The sequence below is a fragment of the Squalius cephalus genome, assembly GCF_949319135.1.
Source record: "Squalius cephalus genome assembly, chromosome: 10".
NCBI classification, from domain to species: Eukaryota; Metazoa; Chordata; class Actinopteri; order Cypriniformes; family Leuciscidae; genus Squalius; species Squalius cephalus.
The window spans coordinates 15,787,349-15,810,085 of NC_137131.1; the positions used below are offsets into that span (position 1 = coordinate 15,787,349).

At 36.3% G+C, this 22,737-nt stretch overlaps 1 protein-coding gene across 6 annotated transcripts in view; it reads left to right on the forward strand.

Moving 5' to 3' along the window:
• The window catches only part of pde4ba (phosphodiesterase 4B, cAMP-specific a), a 162,452-nt gene that overhangs the window by 129,845 nt on the left and 9,870 nt on the right, over positions 1-22,737 (forward strand). For 4 of the 6 annotated variants that reach the window (XM_079883659.1, XM_079883660.1, XM_079883661.1 and 1 more), the window contains one exon: positions 19,766-19,878. In XM_079883659.1, the coding sequence (XP_079739785.1) occupies positions 19,766-19,878 (113 nt within the window). Of the gene's footprint in view, positions 1-6,073; positions 6,093-19,736; positions 19,879-22,737 lie in introns of those variants that run through there. The other 2 variants (XM_079883663.1, XM_079883665.1) reach the window with 2 other exon arrangements.

Sequence of the window (22,737 nt, forward strand, 5' to 3'; positions counted from 1 at the left end):
ACTGAAACAGAGAGCATGAGAAATGCAGTCAGTTGAAGTTCCTGTCAGGTGCGGTGGGTTGTGATTGACGTCAGTTAGCTTGCATGCGGCTTTGTTGACTTCCTCTTAAACCAGGTGGACTGAGATTCACTTCCTGATGCTCTTTAGGCTTGATCGGTCTTTGTGTCTCTGATAAGTGCTGCTGTTATGCTGCCAGTTGAGGGTAACGTCACAGTTGCTCACCTCTTAGTAAGCAGTTAGTTTCGTAATGTTGAAAATATGCAATAGTCATTAATGCCGAATTTGTTTTGATCGCAAATGCCACATCATTTTGGAGAGGTTTTGCATGTGTCCTTAAAGGGATAGTTCACCCAAAAATGAAAATGTTGTCATCATTTACTCACCCTCAAGACAACACACACAAAAAAAAGATATTTCAAAGAATATTGGCAATTAAAAAGTTGACAGTAGCCATTGACTTCCACAATAGGAAAAAATACAATGGAAGTCAATGGCTACCATCAACTGTCTGGTTACAAACATTCTTTAATACATCTTCTTTTTTGTTCAACAGAAGAAATACAGGTATACCTGTATACCTCATACAGGTTCAGGGTCTAATCTACTTTTGATCATGCATGAAAAGAAAGAAAGACTGCTATGATTGTTGTCTTTTCAGATTAGTCTCTCTATCTCCATCTCTAAAAAATAGCCGTCATTGCAAAAACATAGATACTTTCTCTGTTTCAAAACCAGTTTACACCAAGATCGATAACAATAAAGATGTATAACTAAAGGTAACTATATTAATGTCACAGCAACAGATGATATTTGTGTATCATAATCATGCTTTAAATGCTTAAGTTCTTAGATTCTGATTGGCTATCAGTGTTTTTATTGTTCATCAGCTATACAGTATTGTTCCTGTCATTATTGTTATAGCTGCAGTTAAATCTATTCTTATAGATTTAAAAACTTTCTAGTTATAGACGGTCACATCTCAGAACTTTTGTAGCAACGCACACATAACATGTCTTTCTAAAAAAACTATTTTTCTCAACACATTTTTTTTATTTCACTTCTCTTTGACTTGCATTTTTAAATGCAAAAATGTGGTCTGTGTGAATCACACCTTATAGTGCTAGCATCTATGTTTTTGCATTGACAGGGCTTTCTTTTATTTTATTATTTTTTTAATGCAGATAGAGGGAGTAAACTGAAAAGAAAACTATGGCAGTAGTCTCCCACTCACAATGTAACCCCCAACGCATGCAGAACTGTAGTGATGTAACCATAACTGAGACAATGAGACGGAGCCACTGACTTACTGCCTGCACCTAAACTGCCTCCTGTGTGTCATACAAACAGGGTCATTGGGCAGGAAGGAGAGCGCAGATTTTTCCTGTTTTTCCCATACCGCTGGAATCCTCCGGAACCCAGGAGGTGTTTTTCAGTGTGCGAGTGTTAATTCCTCACACACACAGGTCGTGAGATGAACTTGTCTGCGGCTTAATGACCAAATGGGGAAAATAGGATGTAGACTGACAAATACCATTGTCTTCTCTTTCAACACGCACTGATACGGACACGCGTGCACTCATAATGTGTGTGGGATCAGGTGCCTGTGTTTTGTAAAACTGAGCTGTTTGTGTATATATAATCAGATCATTGTTGCAAATTAATTTTGTGCATTCCTTTTGTGACTATTGGATCCATAGAATATAAACCAATGAGTTTTCCCACATTCATTTGTACACTGTGTGTGGGGGAGTCCATTTGTCCATGATTTGTGGTGTATGAGGAATTTGTTGTGATGGCCAGAATTTCCGGAACTCTCCGTCTCTGGCAATGGGAATGTTTTTATGTTTTTGTGAGAGCAGGAAAGTCACAGGTAAGACCCTGTCGTTCTTCTTACAGAAGAGGCAGCTTATCGGAGGTTAGGACAAGATGAGGAGATTTCGATCTTGGTAACTGATCTTAGATCAACATCTTGAGTATTTACAGAGATGGCAGATATAGCCCTGGAGTTTATCTTATGGCCTTTGAGAGATACGCTTCAGTGAAACATACAATAGCAGTGTTTGTTTGACTTATAGCTTACTTTATGAGATTAAATCACAGCTGAAATATCTGTACGGACGTATTTCTTTACAGGAAACATCAATAAATATAATGGTTGCATCACCTTGGGCCGAACCAATCGAAAGGTTCATGACATTTTGTGTTTATGTGTTCCTTGTTGTCGTAAATACTTGATCATAGAATTGGCACAGAATTGAGTAAGTTTTTTATGCTCAAGGCCTTTTCTATAAAACATTTCTTTTATAGAGCATACTTAAGGGTGTGGGTTGCACACATCACTCATGTCACTCAAAACATTTGTTTTTTCACGTAAGGAACACAAAAGAAGCTTCTCATTTGTATGTTTCTTTGAATAATGTCAAAAAAATTTATTTATTCTGAAATAATTTTCAACACTGTATACACATGGACTTATATTAGGTAATCCAGTGACTTGAAGAGGAGAGATGATTATATATATGAGAGATGGTGTATATTTACCCATGTAATATATATATATATAGTGTGTAAAATAGCCTATATTATTTAATGAATGTAACTGAAAACAGATTTCACTTTGCATATTTGGTACTTTTGAAGATCCTCTTCAAAAGACTCTTAATGAATACCTTCAGTTAAACAAAGCACACGTGGGACGCTTTTATGGGAACTTTAATGAAGCTTTATTAGGGCTGACTATAACGGCGTTGTGCCGGCCTAATGAAACGATAAACAGGAGGTGATGCGCAAGTGAACCTCACGGCCTTTTCCTTATCACATCCTAGCTGGCCTGTGCATTCACACGCATAGTTATAAGGTCAGCTTACTGTTATCTCTATAAAACGTAAATATGTCTGTTTAAGAATAGAGAGATTAACACACATAAGAACCATCACAACAGAAAGGTGCTGTCTGCGGCACGTAGAAGAAGCCACATGACTGACAGCTACAATGTGTTCACAGAGTACCTAGAGAAGGTCATTGAAATGCACCCTGGCCAGCATACAAACTTTCTTATCAGCTGACTGGCCTAGTGTGGGATAGAGCTGACTGACGTTCCCCACTTGAGTCAAAAACAAGCTCTTTAAAAGATTGGAGTGCTATGAAGTGGCGTGTTATTAAACGTCTCTTTTATTTCCAAATGGACTAACAGTCCACCCACAGTTGTCAGTAGAAAATGATTTAATTAGTCTTTACTTCACTTCAAAGTTCTCTTATCTCTTATAACCTGACAAAAGTGTTTCTGTTATTTGCTTAGACATTTCAGAATCCACAGGTTTCCCAGCAGCCAGATCCACCCAAACGTGGTGCCAGGAAGCTCCGGTCAAGGACACCTTGACCAGTGTGCAGTTAATTTTAATCTGAAATGATACCAGTGTGCGATTCACCCTGAAAGAGCTACCCAACAAGGTTACCATGGTGATAATTTCCTGCCATTGCTCTGTTACAGTATCTAATTCATGAGCTAGATATAGTAGCACTTCCAGTCACAGGACTAGTCAGGGTTCGCACTTTTAGGCTCTCTGTGTTTGTTTGTGTGAGCAGTCACTCTTATGTCCAGTAGCTATCCATTTCCTTTTCCCCAGGGCAAATTCTTTATTTTCTATTATGCTGTTTTCTGTCACTTTCAGGAATGGTTGTCTAAGTCTATATTTAGCTTGAATTCTTCAGAGCGTCACCATTTCAGAACCAGTTACTCATGGTTTCACCAACATTTTGGACTGCATCGTTGCAGTCTCTTGCTCTTTAAAAAAAAGGTTTTTATTATTATTCATTTAATTTGTTTTAGATCATTTTAGGTCTCTCAGTTGGTGTATAATTCTGGGAGGAAAGAGTACACTGAAGTAGCGTATAATGCATCGTATAAACTTGTACTTGCGAGAAATAAAGTCAGAATTGCGTGATATAAACTCGTAATTGCGTGTTAATATCTTACAATTCTGACTTTTTTCTTAGAATTGCGAGATAACTCACAATTCTGACTATATTTATTTTATAAGGCAAATTCTCAGGAAAAAAGACTTTTTTCTCAGAGTTGTGACTATATGACACAATTCTGACTTAATTTCTCACAATTGCAAGTTTATCTCGCAATTCTGACTTTATAACATGCAATTGTAAGTTTATATCTCACAATTCTGGGGGAAAAAAGTCACAATTACCCTTTTTATTTTTTATTTTGTGGCAGAAACAAGCTTCCATACATCACAGCTCATTTGTATAGTTAAACTTTTCATGTTTTACCAAAAATTGGTATCTCTCATTGAAAACTAATGACTTTTCCCCTACAAGGTCACTGTCATTCTTAAAAGGCTTCAGATATGGGAGAGATGTGAGAAATGCACTGGGAATGTTTTCTGGGAAAACCCTTCAAGTTCTCGCCCCAGCGCTCTTGCACGCTCACGTTATTGAATGTGTGTGCAGGTGTGTGTGTGTGCAGCTTAACCCAGAACTCAAGCTTTGATCTGTGATGCTTACGTCAATAGCAACCTATTCATTCTGAACCTCAATCAGTTTAATTTTATACGTTTTTATAATAAAGTGGTAAAGATCAGAGCGAAGCTCATTTAAATCTGATTTTGCGTCAGAACTTGAGGAATGGCTTGCTTGTTTGGACTCATATTAGGATTGACAGGGTGAAATGTGATTTTAGATCAAAATGTTGTGTGCAGCATTCCCTCTGAAGTTATTTCCCTGGCACAGGTTTTGTTGGCTAATGATTTTTGCGTTAATGGCTTTAGCTTTAACAAAACACTCAAACTCCCCATCTGGCATTATCTGGCAGGGGTGTTTTGGGAGGTTGTTTTCACTGGAAGTCACAATGGTGGTCTTTTATAGTGGTCCACCCAAGAGAGCGACAACCTGCGTCAGTGTCATCGTCATGGCTGTTGGGGTCGTGCTTCAGAATGGCATGAGAGGTAATGCCTCATGTGTAAAACTGCAGGTTTAGTTTGTGCATGAGTGAAAATATTGTGAATTTAAAGGGTACTTTGGAAACTGAGTGGCCATAAATGTTTTGGCTATTCCTGGAGGCATAATCTCAGATTTCCTTTCCATATCAACAGAAACTGAATGATGGTTCATGAAAAAGAAAAAAAACATTATTAATTCTTTGCATTTTTTCCCTCCATTGAGTTGCCAATGATGCATGAATAAATGTAAGCTCATACAGAGCTAGATGGAAGACAAGAGCACTCAGAGTCTTTATGAGAGGTGAAGATTATGAAAAACTCCAAACAATAAGCATTGTATTTCCACTTGCTTGCTCGCTTGCCACAGGAAAGACCATAATAAGACATTTTATGATTATGACCAGGAAGTAAGGCAGACTCTTCCTGTTTGCTTTGCACGGATATGCAAAGCCACACATACCTGGTTATATCTGTTGTTTTGCCTCTCTTTAAAACATAAAAAATGAAACAGGATCTATTGATTAGAATATGCGTCATCACTCATGTGTTTGTGCATGATATTTGTTTAGTTAGTGCCATGCAATATTGCTTTGCATGCAGTAATGTCGAAACATCTGAGACCAAATTGAATAGTTGTATTTTTATTATTTATTACTTTATTTAACAGTGCAGTGCACATTCATATTCTGTAGTCCTTGGTCACAATCTGGGATTCAATTGAAATTTTTGAGAAGTTTAAGAAATATTTGAGAAACATTCTGACATGAAATTATTAATAAATATTAATAATAGTGCACTAAATAGATTTGTGCAGATCCCCCCCCCCCCCCCCCCCAAAAAAAATAAATAAAAATAAATGCACTGTCCATAGTATTTCTCAGACTTTTGGGCCCAACTGTATAAAACAATGTATATACCAAAACTCCTTGGTTATTTTCATTCCAGCAAAGGAACTGCAAACTTAGTAGGAGAAACCTCTTTTTAAAAACATGGTCAAATCATCTCCGTTCATCATCTACCTCAGACTTGTGTGCCATAGCAACAGCTCTAGCAACAGCCCACCCAAACCGGCAGGGTCTGGCAATAAAGTGGGAAAACGTCAACAGAATGGAAGCCTTTGAGGCTGGAAGACCATGATGGGTCAGTGATATTTAAGTACACCACATCCTTACCCAGTAAGGGCCTTGTACTATAGCTGTAGACTGGAGACATTTTTCCTGGCCCTTTGTGTGCGTGGCTTATGTTGTCTACGTGACCGTATCGGCAGTTGTCTTTGGTATTTGACCACTAGCTGACTTAACTGATGTGTACGAGTGTGTTTGTGTGAAATGTGTACATGTCATCACAACTCGACTGCCTGACTGATGTCTAGAGTGTGTGTTGATTCTGTGTGTGAAAGTGTGGAATGCCACACTCTCTTCCTAAAGCCCCATGTCCACTGCTGGGTGCCAAACTGGCTTCAGATCCCTGCCCTGCAACCATGTTTATGCACTCAAGACCCCTAGAGACGGCGTGACATCATCAATAATATTTTCAAACACCTCTGGTCTCCAGCAAGAGGTGTGTCTTTTTGCACAAAGGGGATTGTTGGAGTTATCGGAGTTGGATTGTAACATGCAACGTTGCGTCATGTATGTCAACGTTATTTATTGATGCACCATTTGCCCATCTGATATCTTGGCATTTATATATATATATATATATATATATATATATATATATATATATATATATATATATATATATATATATATATATATTTTTTTTTTTTTTTTTTTTTTTGGTTGTTAACAGCAGATGGATTCACTCTAAACTTTCATAGTCACCCCAGATTGTTCCACTATGTAATAATTATGGTATGAGTGATAATACCAGGCCTCCTGCCATAGTCTAAGACAGGTGTTTTCAAACGCTTATATAAATGTTATGTATGTTACAGCATTGACGTCACCTTGAATTGTTCAGATGCTCGTACTGAAGGACTTCCATGGGACTATTGAGACATGGGGCCTCTTAACTGTTTTACTGTATTACGATGGCATCACAAACCCTCTTCCTCTCCAAGGAATATTACATAACTCACTGCTCTCTATCAATTTATTGTCTAATCAAATATATTATACTTTATAGAAACCTTTAAGAAACATCAGGAGCGTTTTTCACCAATTACAAACATTTCTTAGTGTATGGATTGACAAATAGTAAATATGTTGATGGAAATCCTAATGAAATAAATAGAAGTGGAATAATAAATATGTTTTTAAAAGATCTTTAAAAATATTTGAAATATTATAATAAATATGCAATTTAAATATATTAAAGTACAATTTTTATAGTCAAATATGTTTTAAATGTGTGTAGTGAACAGATGTCACTGTGTTCAAGTATGCAAATGTAATTTTGCATAAATTGTGGTTTATATCTGTTTACAGATAACCGTTGGTTCCATTTGGACTCCTTACTCAACACTTCTTTTAGGCAATGACCAACACATTCTAATGGCAATTCGGAACTATTTTACTTTTTGTGAATTGGTGGAAAATTATTTTAGTTAAAATATCATTTTTACGTTTTCATACAAACTGCTTACACTCCACTGACGGTTAGGTTTAGGGGTGGACCTTCATGCTTAAATTTTTCTAAATATCGTATGTTTCCAAAAATTGCAGTGTACGAATTTATACAAAATCACCATTTCTCATGAGGTTAAACAGGGTTCCCATGGTCATGAAAAACGTACAAATATATATGAAGATTTGAAAAATGATCATTTCCAGACCAGGAAATTAAAGTCAGAAAACTTGAAATGCTATAGTAAATTTATTTGTTATTTTTTTGGGGGTGATTGTGTGTTATGCTTAGCGCTAAACTTTTTCAGCGATTGAATTTTTGTTCTTGTGAGTACTATTGCTGGATGTGGGAACCCTGATTAAATATGAAGATTTCACTATATTATACTAAATTATGCATTTATTTCAGGATGGGTTTTTTTTATATATATTTTGACAGTCTTTGAAGGACATTGGTTTATAGAACATTGGGTGATTCCTGTGTTAGCAAGTCAGTTTAAGAAGTACAACAGTCTTTTAGCCCTATAATGCATAAAGGGGGAATGCATAAATGCTTTGATTTATTAAATATTTTACCAATGAAACCATTTATTTATTTCATATTCCATGAATTCTTCTAAAACCGTGTTTCTGACCCATTTTCAAATTTCTCATAGGATAGGGATTTTTTTTACATTTTTTAAATTTATTTTTAACAGTACCCCAATAATGCATAAAGGGGGTCAAATTGACCAATATTCATTTCCTATGGAATTTTGACAGTATTTTTGGATACATTTTTGTCAGCAATATTTATTTTCTTGAAACTTTATGGATTTATTAAAAAAATGTTTTATGTGCTCTTTTGTTAACTTTTTTGCTCTGAGCCAACCATGTGTCTGAATATGCATATCTCCTTTCTATATAGTAGGTGAAAAGCAGTATGTGAAATGAGTAGTATGACTGAATTCACAGTATTCATAAAACAGTTTAGACAAAAAAGTACCTGGATGACCAACTACTACTGCAATGATTATCAAGTTTACATAATGGACATTTTATAGACCATGGGAGAGGAATCGTGAATGGCAGGGAAACTATGCAACTATATTCTATATCTCACATGATGCTATCATGGTGTAGTACATTCAGATTGCATTCATATTACACACATTCATGTTTGGTCATACTTTATTCGTACTGTACACATACATACTTTAACAGTCATGAAGTTCTCAAATGCAGAACCTACTCAGTATGCGATTTCAGATAGAGAAAGGCCAAAGGAAGCTGAAGGCCCAAACAAAGGAAGAGGTGCAAAAGTTATGCTTAGAAAGGTGCAAATCATATGTGAAATGTTCTGCCTCTGTCTGCAAAGATCATTTTCACATGGTCTGTGAGAAATGTTGTGATGGTTCAGACTGTGTATCATCATTTTAATTAATTCATTAATATGACACATGTTTTGTTGTTGTTGTTGTAGAAAAATTCCAATACAGGTCATTTTTGACCCTCTTTATGCATTTGTTTAGGTTTTTTGGTACTTTAGGTTTAGGTACTTTAAACTCCCTAACACACCTCGGAATTGCCTTGAACACCTTGTTGGCTCTTTATCTCCATGACTTTACTGCCCCCCGTAAGCCCAAGCAGAGTCCATCATGGCAATAGCAGCAAGAGGTCTATGCCTCAAAAACACTCTGCTATCTTTACTCACAGGGATTAAGGGGCATAGCTGGAAAAGCAGAGATATTATGGGTCAGAGAAAGTGTCAAGTGTTGGAGTCAAAGATCATGCACAAAAAAGTAATATCTTTTACTTCAAATCTCAAAACAAAAAGTGTGAAGTCTCAGTCGAGAGTTAGCACATTAGATAGACCACTCTTCTTTATATGATTCTAACAACAAGCTTAGTCCAGACAACGGTGTTGATTAATGTATAAGAAAACGTATAAATTTAAGATGAGTGGTATATTCGATGAGAAGAACAGATGTCAGCTGAGACTGTTGTCTGAGGGAAGTCTGTCTCGGGTTTTAACATTGGCTCTGCTGTGGTGCAGCTTTTGAAAGCTGGGAGCATGCACCCTGCTAACTATTTGAGTTATGCCATTGACGTCAGCACAGCCATAAAGCAGACAAACTGCCCTTCCCCAACGAACAACCCTGCCAAATGGCCTGCATGTTTTCAAATAAGCTCAAAGAGAGAGTAAGAAAGTGAGAGAGTTCGGACTAGATGCTTTTGTTTGTGTATTTTAATCAGATTTAAATCTTCTGTGGACAGCTGGGGAAAACAGTCTTCAGTTATAGAGAAGTGAGACAAAAATGACATTAGTGGCTCAAAGTTTTATTTCCTTTTCAGGATTTCAGAATGAGGAAATAAATCGCAAATACAAACATGTGTGCGTCAACTTTTTGGAAGGTGCTTATGCAAATGCAGGTGAACCTACAGGTTTATTTGTTAGAGCAGCTATTTAACATCCATTCCCACACAAGCACACATTCCATTTATGAGAAACGTGCACATAATGCTTCACATTAGGCAACACGTTATTATTCTACACTGACTGCTCACGACTTTTAATTAAAGGATTAGTTCACCCAAAAATTAAAGTTTTGTCATCATTTACTTACCCGCATGTTTTTACAGCCGCACATTATTGTCTTTGCTCTGTGAAACACAAAAATATATATTCTGTACAACAATTCTGGGGATTGCTCTAAAAAGTAATTTTTCATGAAAGGCATTTTGAGAATTTTTTTTTTTAATTTGTCAATTCAAGCTCGTTTTTTCATTTCAATTCATTTTTTTTATTTGCATGCTGTCTGAGACTTAGCTTTCTGTGTGTGTATACAGTATATGAATATGTAAAATGTGTAGTAAAGTAATAAGTAGTAAAAGTAATGTGTAGTAAAGACACATTTGTCTTCTACAAAATGTGTAGAAGAAATGTGTTCTGTTGTGTGCGTACACAAAACTTCTCACACAGTGAAGTACAGAATTGAGTTCTCTTTCGCGTCTTCTTGCGCTTGAATGTTTAAATTGGCAAGCTTTAAAAATGCATGCAAATGACACATTTGCATGACCATGCAGTACTAGCCCGATCGGAAAAGTGACAGTATCTTCAACTATCCAGAATATCTGAAATCATACATGCATCTGCCATGTTAAGCACTGAATGAATCGAACCACATTTAAAAAAGGGTGTGACAATATACTTAGCTCACAAGACAAAATGAGACCCAATATTGTGCGAATATTTAAAAAAATCTTCAATGACGAAATATATGACTGGAAAATTTGTCTCTTATTCAACTGAAAGTCTCAAAATGCAAAATGCCGCACTTTGCGTTCCCAAATGCACATTATTGGAAACCCAAACAAACAGCATATGCAGAGAATGAGCTCGTGTGGACCATCATTTACTATAAACGGAGTCGCTCTGAGAAGAAACGTGTAACCTGCATGCATGTAAATAATTATAGCGTCACACTTCACCTTCACTTCACTTCACAACTTCACTTCATCCTACAGTGCATTTATTTATCTAATTATCACATGCAATAAAAAACAGAACAATATAATGCAAGCACTGTAAAAGGTTTTGCCACAAACTCAACTCCGTCATGCTGATATCGCGAGACCGCTTTTTACTTCGATGAGAAATATTGTCATGTGTTAATATAATACCCCTACTTCTATTAATTTGTTTCAGTCACATGACTTTTGCGCCCATACGCCATATTTATTACCAACTTTTGGGCACAGTAATAGAGGTGAATACTAAAACTAAAACCCTACCAAATTTAACATTCACTGACATTTCTATATATATATTTAATCCAAAATACATCTCTATATTACTCTATATATATATGTGTGTGTGTGTGTGTGTGTGTGTGTGTGTGTGTGTGTGTGTGTCTTCTGGTGCCATTTACTGTAAGTTAGAAAGTTGTTCGCTGTAATCTTTTGTATCTCTTTCAACTAATTTATGGTTGTCTTTTTCAAATTTTGGTGCATTGCGATTGGTCAAATAATAAGCCTGAACCAATGCCATTTGGTTCACATACAGTATAAAGGCATAATTTTTTGGTGGGTGAGGGTGAGTAAGTGAAAAAAAATAAACTATTCCTTCCCAGTTTGGTGGTGTAATATACATTTAGTTTTTAAAAAAAATAACCTTTAGCAAAGATGTAATTGACAAGCATGAAAATAGTCAACTAATCTTGAAAGGTAATTTGGAATATTAATCTATTAAGAACTGTCTGTATATGTGAATATGTAAAATGTGTAGTAATCCATAGCAAGAAAACACTAAGTTTAACTAGTTAAACCTTAAACTGTATCTTTATTGAACAGCAGTATGATTATTGTATTATGGAAAATCACAGGTGACTGAGCTGAGATGCAATGTCTGACTTGTTCGTAAATCTTTCTGTCTTCCTCTTCTGTGCACATTCTGTAACATATCCTGTCAATCCAGTTTCCCTGATGATAGAAGGGAAAGACAACTCAAAGTGACGGAACGGAGTGGTGAGCATGATGGCCGCAGGTTTGTTTTATTACTGTGTACAGTGTATGCTGTAAAATAGTTTTCAGTTTTTAGTTGGTAATGATTAGTCTCCACCCTACTCCCCTCTGCCATATTTTATTCCACCCTAATTCATTCATTCATATAAATTTGTTTATTGAACACATAAAGTTTACATGTGGATTAAAATGTTGGGCGAAATCCAAATGGGCATTTTTGCACCCTTGAAGGACAAATATGCACATGCAGAATAATACAGCAATGCTCTGCCCTTGTTGGTAGGACATCATGATGTTTACTTCCAAATTGATTTCACCCATTATCTGGCTACGTTCCCAAAATCATTAAACGTCCAGCTGGTATCCATTAAAACATCCATCCTGAATTTCTTCTAGCATTGCTCATCATCCTATACCACCGACCCCATATTCCATCGGGAATCTCTGTTGGCTGTTACAGTAATGGTAGGAGTGAAAGAAAAAACAAACCTGACAAAAGTTCGAGCTAATTGGGTTATGTTGGCTTCCTAGCCTATGGTAATGAGGTTGGAATGGGTCAGCGAGGTACTGACAAACAGCCCTATTGAGGTCTGTCAATACTCTAGACTTTGGAGGCAGGGTTCAAGCCAGGTGAAAGGACAAAGCCTTCCCTGTGTGTGTATGTTCACTTTAACCACCCAGGACCTCGTGAATACAAGTTTGGATGTTGTGTGGTCGCTTACCCCAGATCCCCTCACTGAACTGACTATTGACTCATGAAATGCTTCTCATCAATTCTGAATGTAACGGAACAAATTTGGAAATTTCCAAATGCCTCTGTCAACAGGGTAATCTCAATCGGATTTCTAGGCGTTTGCATGTAAAGTGAACATGCATTTTGCTACATTTGGATAGACACTGAAATGTAAAGTATTAACATATTGACAGCATCTCAAATGGATTGTAAACCATTTTCCACAAACTTTAGAGACATTCAGATCTTTATCTGGTGTCAAATCAAACATTAATATTTGATTTTTTTAAATTCTTTTTTTATTATTATTGCTATAAAATTAACCTGTCAGTTTCTATGAATTCAATATTCAATGAACCTTAAAGAATTCATAAACATTTGTATGTTTCAATTCAGGAATTACAATCCACCTTATTTTCAATGTAAGAGTTGGCATGGCCATTTGTAAACTGAATGTGTCCAGGTTCTTCAACATAGTTATTTTTAACTGTACAAAACAACTCGTTATGCTGCTTGAGATTGCAAAATGGTATTTCTTACCATATTATTTTAATCTATTGTTGTAATTATAAACACACTGGTATAGCACAAATAGTTTTACAATTTACTCCACTTAAGGTCCACTGTCTTTTGTAAACAATGTAGCGGTGTATGAAGCACCGCTCACACAGTTTAACTTCATAACAAGGAGCTTTCTGATGGTCATTGCGCCGAATTGTTGCAAAATCTGTATGTGGAAATTTCGTCTTCATGCAGTATTCTCGATCGTGTGGATTCCTATTAAAATGACTGGATTTCACCTGAAAAAATGTTGAACCAAACTTTTCTATCAATACTAATGTGATAATATTGATTGCGAAGATGAAATCCATTGTTAAAACTCCAAATATGGACCTTTTGTTGATAAGCTATTGTTGTTTTCTATCTATAGCCGCTTTTACAAGTCTAATTATGCTTTTCATTGCCTTATTGGGTAAATGTGACTTTTTCGGCCTGGAGAGGCCTGTTGTGTGCCGTGGGGAGGGGGAGATTTAGACCATAACTGAACAAATGGGTTCAGAATGAGGAGGAGGGTTTGGATCAAGATTGGGAAGGAGTTTCAGACCGCTTTGGCTCCTTGCGTGCCATGCCCTATCCTATAATTTTGCCCTTGGCAGTTATTTTACCCAGAGTTAGTTCTTGATTCTGAAGCGTACCCTCCTAAATGAGTGCAGAATATTTTCTTGAATAGTTCTAGAGAGGGGGACGGGGAGCTCTGTGATGGAGAAAAAAGGGGGCTGTTTTTCAAAAGACGGGCCTTTTAATATTGGGGGATTTGACTTGGTCCCCCTCTCTCTTGCCAAGTTGGTTTTACAGACTGTTTAAATGCAAACATTTGAATTTTTTTTTACAATTTAATATTGAAACAGTGAAACTGAATTGCATTGAACAAATTCTAACCTTCATTTATTTGTGAAAGAAACTTGGCCCTCAGCAACACATTGCTCATTGGCTGTTCTTTGCCATTTTCCCTTTTGAAAATGACTTCAAAGTCTCATGTTTTGTATGGTCTAACATGCCCAATTCAACAAGCACCCATTTCAACTTTTGCAAAGGACTCCCATTCATGTGGTCTGGTCGTCTGACTGCGGTCTTTTTCAGCACTCTTCGTTTATTCAATGTGTCTGTTGTAAAAGTCTTCAAAGCCAAAGCAGTGGCTTCTGCCTCCTAATGGAAAACATTTCATTTGAACCAGTACGGTGCTTCTCAGAAATTGCCATGTTGAGATGAAACCTCATTAAAATGAACTCCGGGAATGTCCTGTGTAGTTGTATGATGCTCCACTGCTGCATTTAGAATTATGTAACATCTGTTGAGAGAGGTTATTGCATCATAAATGAGCACAGTATCATCTTTGTTTACGGTTTCAATTATAGAATTGTCTTTCACATTCAAAATCAAGATTCTTTAGTGCTTCTTTGCCTCACTTAAGGCACAGAAATGAGGCTGGTATGGTATATTTGCTGTACCTTGAGTTCTTTGTATGGTTCTTTAGAGATTAACAATTTATCCAAACTCATTGGCACTTTCAGCCCTCATAATCCCACACATTGCTGCATGAACTGTTGGGTGAGATTCCACTTTTAGCTCTACACCAATTTGTGGCCGTAAAGGGGGCGCTCTTGAGCATTCTTCTTAAACCACAATGACAAATGAGACAGCCTATGGTCTCATGGACTTGACGAACTGTTAAAGTAATAGAGACGTGTTTTCAATTGAATTCCAATTTGTTTTTATAACGCTTTTGGCAATTAATATTCCTTCCGTCTATCCATAGAGAGATACACTGTAAAAATGTTTTTTTTTTGTTTTGTTTTTTTGTTTTTTGTAAATGAAATTAAAACAAGAAAATACTATTTCAGTATTTCTACTTCAAAATATCACGTTTACTTCTATTCAGTGTGTTGCTGTTTCTTTGTAATTGTTTGTGAAATTATATGGAAGAATATACAGTATGAATGCTTATTTTATTTATTTATTTTCAGTAAATCTTTATATGTTTGTTTTTATTTTTATAGCTGTCAATAGAGTAAAATATTAGTCTCATAATTTCTGACCAGTCTTTCAGAAGCAAAATGAAACATTAGTAATGAAACATTACTAATTACTACATTACTAAACATTACTAAAATGAATCTACAAGTAAAGACCATTTGTTTCTCTGAAATGTTCCACAGACCATAGTTTAGAATAGAAAAAACAGTCAATAGAAAATAGAAAAAAACAAGTTAATTGTCAGTTTTAATCAAATATATATATATATTCGATTGGTTTCCAATCACAAATAGCTCAATCTTAACATAACTGCTTAATCTTAACATAACATAATTGCTTAATCTGAATTATATTTAATTGATCTCATAGTTTTTTCCTCAAATTGAATGCGTTATCAAGTATTCTCTGTCCATGGAGAGAAACCCATCTGTTACTCTGTTTCACAATTTCCATTGGCTATAAACAAGCTTTTCCAGAATTTCCCCAACTCTTTCTTTTCTTTCTCTCTCTCTCTCTCCCCTCTTACAATCAGTAACAGAGGAAGTGCTTTCTTATAGGTCCATTGAGATTTGATCTGACGTCATGTTTTCATTCTTCCTCTTTATTGGAAATGCTATAGTTTATCCTTCCACTGCTTGACTAAGCGTTGAGACACTAAGCATTAATTCAGGAGGGGCATGAATGAAGAGAATGAGAGAGAAAGGAAAAATGACACATGTAAGCACATGCTCACAAACTAATTCTCAACATACGCATCAGGAAGACAGAGATACGGCTGTTACCACACACACCACATCCGATAACTCAAACACATACGCACAGCGCTCAGCTCAGCCATGACATAAACTCACTCATCAACTAAAAGACTTGATATTTGTGATCGAAAGTAACCTCAAATGACACGCATGCAAACACATTTTTGTGGCCGCAAAACAAATACTTGGTATGCTGATACTTTTTCTTATAACACCACACCTACACTTGCCCTTAAGTGATGCAGTCAAGTCGTTCACACAAAGAAAGATGTGTTAGTTTTGACGGGAATTATCAGAATGATAATGACCTGATGAACACAATGGTAACATTTAACATTATGCATTAGTTGACATGCACATTTTTACAGCATTTATTAACCTTTGCAAATGTTAATAAAAATGTTCATGGTGTTGTTTGTTGCTGTATAAGTATTGTTCATTGTTGGCTCATTTCAACAAATGTAGTTGTAAAGTGTAAACCTTATTGTAAAGTGTTACCAAAACAATAGTGTAGTTACAACTCAAAACTCAATGGCTCTTTCAGCCTTCACAATCCCACACATTGCTGCATGGACCGTTGCTGCAAGGTTCACACCAATGTGGGTGCATAGTGGCCATAAAGGGGGCGCTCTTGAGCATCCTTCTAAAACCTACAATGACAAATGAGACACCCTATATGGTCTCGTGGACTTGATGGACTGTTAAAGTAATAGAAAACAATGACAATATATAAGTTTTGACGTGAAATATCAGAATGATAATTTAAAGTTTTACATGTATATACATGTTATGTGTGTGTGTGTGTATATATATATATATATATAATTTTTTTTTTTTTTTTTTTTTTTAGTACATAAAGCGAGTTACCCGCTCATTGTGAAGTCACATGTCTACTTTTCTTGGGGGAAGGAGCTCTTAGCTCTAAACTGTCCATATTTTTTGTAAATGTCACTGCAGGGTTAATGGACATTATTTAATTTATCTGTCCCCTTTTTTCTGTTATTGGATGACCTCATTGAATGTGGGCAACTGCAGCATGACCATATGTCAGCATCTTGGACCGTTGCCCCCTTTTTCTGAATCCGCCATGGTCATCGGTGCTTGCGTGTCTGTGTGTTACGTGTCTATCTATCTATCTATCTATCTATCTATCTATCGTTCTATCGTTCTATCTATCGTTCTATCGTTCTATCTATCGTTCTATCTATCATTCTATCTATCTCGTTCTATCTGATCTTACAACATTATTTATTCCTGATTTTGTTTATCTTTTGTATTTTTATATTGAACGTAATTAAACAATTAAATAATTTTGTTTCAATTTGTTTAAACTGATCCAAGTATTTCATGTAAATATTCCCTAAAGCTAAAACTGGATTTTAAAACTTAAATATCAATATCAAGACTTGTGGGTGGTCTTTTCACTTGCTTCAGTAAGCAACCACCTAGCGACCACCCAGAACACCCTAGCAACCAGATACAAATGCACTACAAACCACTTAGAGCACCTCAGCAACCGCATAGCATTGGCCTGGCACCCACGTGCACACCCTAGAATTATGGCTGCGTTTTTTCATGGGCAGGCACTATTCACATTTTCTTCAGCAATATAAAAATGTGGTTGTACTTAGCTGCTCTCTTTTAGGTATAAAACTGTACCTTTAAGTTTTGTGAAGATGAAAATATTGTTAAAAAAAAAAAAAATCCACTTTCCAGCTTTTCGATTTAGCCCTGGTGTTGTAGTGTGCAGGTACCCCTCCACACGCTCAAAAAAATAAATAAAAAAAAGAAGTGAAAAATGAATGATCCACATCAAAGAGCTTTTTCTCTCAGTGTTCAGAGAGCAAATATGTGTGTGTGGCTTTGAGTGTGAGGAGGTTAGAGAGAAGTGCCGTCATTCGACAGGGCCCTGCTAAAGTTCTGCTGCTGTGTTGTTCTGCAACTAGGAGACCCACCACAGCAAAGTCCGAGGAACACAAGGGTTCGTCTGTGTCCCAAAGCCACAGGGCACTGATTCACCAAACTCCCCTCTACTGTAAACACATCTATGCTTCAACCAGACCCACACACACAGCTCACGCCTATACGCTTCATGCATTTCTGTGGTGTGAATGATGCAGGCCCATTTACGTACATCTTGACATTGATATAATCTCATGATAAAACGTGATGGTTTATCATCTATGTGGGTATGTAAATGTGCTTGTTGTTTCTCTTGCTGCTTTTGTTTCTTTTGTAGTTTTGGGGTTGGAAGGGACAGTATAGCCATTTTAGTCTTTTGCCGTTAATCTCATTATGTTTATATGTTTTTGTTCCCCAATGAGATTCAAAATGTTTAATATAGACAGCAAAATGCTGTAAAAATCTAATTAAAAATTGAGGCATGATTTCCACAGTTTTAACTAAATGAACACAAAGACAAATATTTCTATTTTTTCATTAATACTGTATGCACTAATATAACAACTAACAGTAATATTTACCAAAACACACTTCCGTTCAAAAGTTTGGAGTCTCTAAGATTTCTTATAATCAGTAAAAATACAGTAAAAGCAATTTTTATTGCAATTTAAAATCTTTAAAAAAAAATTTTATTCTAATATATTTTAAAATGTAATTCATTGCTGTGATGGCAAAGCTGAATTTTAATATTTCGGTGGAAACTTTTTTTTTCAGGATTCTTTGATGAATAGAAAGTTCAAAAGAACTTAAATAGATAATTTTGTAGCCAATGTAAAGGTCTTTACGGTCACTGTTGATCAATTTTATGCACCTTTGCTGAATAAAGTTGAATGGTATAGTTTTACTAAAACTTTTTTGTACATTAAAAGTGCCATGCAGCGATGTGATGAAAATTTACATTTTATGCATTTGGAAGACGCTTTTATCCAAAGCGACATTGCATTTCAAGGTACCCCTTTTTTTTTTTTCATTTTTTTTTTTTCATTCTTATCAGTTCTTGCTTTCCCCGGGAATCGAACCCATGACCTACTGTCTGAGCTACAGGAAAGCATTTTAGGAAATAAATCACAATATGAACATGATACACAAAAAATAATCAAATTGACCTACTCTAATGCCAGTTTGCTACTAAAGTTTGAATCAAAGATGCCAATACAATGTCTCCTGGAATCTGGTCTTATGGAAACTTAATGGACCAAAAAAAAATTCATGTTGCTCAAGATGTTGCTTAATTGTACATAGCCAGCAAATTCACATCAGAATATTTGTCTTAAAATGTCATTTTTACACAAACATGCATTTTTGCGAGATAAAAAGTTTTAAAAAGTGTGTTTAGGTTCAAGTTTTTACAGTGAGCAATAAGGCAATGAGAGAGAGAGTGAGAGTTCCCAAACTGGGTAGTAAAATGAAAAAGCACAGAGCCAACAGGCTGTATCATCCCACCGCAGCCAACTCTCAGACATGAGTGAGAGTGGCACACAGAGAGAGGCAGGAGGGGGTGAGAGGAAGGGGCACGCAGCCAAAGAGGCAGTATCACCTAGCCACAAGCACCAGGCCAATGAGAAGGAGCGAGCGGGGGGGGGGGAATCTCTCACAGCTAGCTTTCAGAAGAACCCACTCTCACTCTCTCATACAGTCCGGGAGTGTGTGTGTGTGCGTGCAAGCCCAGGATGAAGGATTGTCTGGCGGGCTGTGCTCGAGTGGCCGTGCAGCAGGATTTTCACAGTGCCCCCGTTTCTGTGTGTCTCTGTCCAGACGAGTCGTACCAGAAGCTGGCTGTGGAGACCATGGAGGAGCTGGACTGGTGTCTGGATCAGCTGGAAACCATCCAGACGTACCGCTCCGTCAGCGACATGGCCTCCAACAAGGTGAGGAGGTGCAGCACATCACTTTAAGAGGTCCTCTGGAAGTTTTAGAAACTCTTGCGTCGTAAAGAACTTTCTTTCTGATTGTTTTTGCTCGTATCAATGGCCGCTTTGTGAATGGGGCTATTGAGAGTCGGTTCCTGTGCCAGTTAGCTTGGTTTAAAAATTCTGACTACTGTTTTCTAGCATTCCACACAAGAAGTGTGCCTCCATTTCAGATAGAATCTGTTTTACTGTATTTGGATATGCAAAACATATGCTAGATTGAAATTATATTTAGTTGTGTTGCCTTTACCAAGATATTTGAAGTATAAAGGCTCGTGTAGGGATGTCACACACTTTATTATCCCAGCAGCCTCTCGCATTGTCTGTATAAATGTGTTAGCTGGTCTTCCTAGCATATTAAACAGGTTTTAGCATGCCTTTATTTTCCAACACGTTTTTCCACACCCCCTGTGTGTTGCTGTGATTTACTGTAATTGACAGCTCGTGTGCCAATAACAAGGAAGTTAGTAAAGTTATATGTTAACGTTTTTTAGGATATCGAGTTTTGTTTTGTTTTTTTCAAGACTTGAATATTTCGTACAGTATTTTACACTTTATTCAAGTTTACTCTATATTCAGAGCATTATGATAAACAGTATAATTCAATTTGAAACACAAATATGTCCTTATGAATCGTCTGCTGATATGACAAGCACAATCTCTGTTAGAGTTACAGACATATGCATGTTTCAACCTGTATTGTTTGTCGTCTGTTTTGTCCTTTAATCATGTTTTCAAATCGCTGTCACTGTCCGCTCATGTGATACTCTGCATAGCTCCACAGTGTGTGTGTGTGTGTGTGTCCTGCAGCTGTGACTCAGGTTTCCTGTCTCCTTCCTAAGCTCTAGCTGGGTCCAGACTACAATGGGAGTGAGTGCTGTATGGCAGGGCAAGGCTGCTCTCCCTGTTTGTTTCTCCTTCTGCTGACGTCAAACACACTGCAACACAGGGACTTTTACTGCAGACAATAGAGATGAATACACACTTACTCCTGCACACACTCTCAGAGGCTCAGTCATACAGATGTATGTTCAGGAAAGGGACGGATTTTGGGAAGACCCAGAATTCGCACTGTTAATAATTTTCGTTATCAGTATTTTTGGCCTGTTTTCCATTAGAAGTATCTAATCATCCGTAAACAATTTACTTGTAATGCAAATTTGCATGTTACTACTTGATTTTTATTTGTTATTTGTAGTTTCTTTAATTTCATTTTTCTTACTCTATCTGCTTATTTATTTATTTATTTATTCATTTATTTTTGCATAAACCTCTCAAAATTTTGTTAGATTTATAGATAAATCTGCATCAAGATAAATTTGCATCTTAAGTTAATTTATCAATCTGGATGTATATATAATTTTACTGGAAAACGACAAAACTACTGATTATTTTATGCAGTGCATGCAGGTGAACACAGATATTGCCACATATTGGAAAGAAAAGAGGACATTCACAAAGCCTGTGACTGTCTCATGATAGGCTCAAGATCTGCTTATTTTCTGGGAGCTTCTGTATGAGTTTGTAGAAATAACATAATGATAGCCATCAGAGTTGTACAGAGAGTACCAGGACGTCTGACCTTTTGCTGCTCTTTTGGACATCTGAGCCGTCTGATGTGCATTAAACTTTAGCTGCATGTGCTTTTGTGTGCATGTAAAATCCATACAGTATCAGCTATTCTCAAATTCAAATTGAAAAGTTCTCATTCTTTTTGGACTATTTTGATACAGTAGTTCAATCAAATTATATCAAAGGGTCATTATTTCTTTATTAAATGATATCATTCGTTATATCTTTATTACTTAATCCGTCTCAGAGGGACATTTTATAGCTTTGTTGTTGCTCTGTACCATTTATTTTTTCTCATAAAGTTCCTATAGAGAAATTAAATTAGAAAGAATGAGACAATTGTTTCAATAGAGCTATGAAATTAATGTGATGTGAAATTAATGTAATGTGTATAATAGAATTATTTGATGAGAAATATTGATATTAAATCTTAATATAATATAATAAGAATATTTGTATTAATATAATGTCATAAATCATACACATATATTTTTTATATTACATTAAATCTTTTGATTATTTGTTTGCAGACTTAATGTTGCATCTTGCAGACTTAAGATTGCATCTTTTTCAAAATATTGAGATCTCACCTAAAAGGCTAGAGGAGACATGTGAAATTAATAAAGTCCTCTGGAGAAAAGGCAGGATACTTAAAAGTTTTGATTTCCTCTCTATAATCTCATGGCAGTCTAGAAGAAGCAATTGAGACATTAAAGATCTCATTTGTGATTTTCCTTTGGGTTCAGCATAACATTTTTGTGATTTGAAAGTCAGGATTTTCCACAGATCTGCATGTCCGTGACAGTATTCTTTCTCTGATGAGTTCCAGAGATCATATCAGAATGCTTGATCTGATTCCAGCGCACACTAGTATTTACCCTAGAAACTATGTTGCAATGGTGTTAGAGTTCCTGTGTGTGCGTGTGTGTGTGAGAGAAGGAGGCGGTCCCATGGTTAGAGAGGGAGTGTGTATACAGTAACACACACACTGAAGTGAAGAATAGTAAGCGCTCACTGCTCAAAGTTAGTCAGTAACGTTATCTTGTCTGTCAAACGCTGAACCTCAAGACAGGGTGGCACGCTCACAAAAAGCAGGACTTAGACAACTTTATTCACTTAAAATGGGAGCTTGCTACTTTGAGAAGATTGAACAGAGAAAGATTGGAAAAGTGAACTGTTTTGAAAAGGTGAGCCTTTGTTTTATGCTTTTACAAGTCATTAGTGTGCTGTTTATTTTGTTGGGTG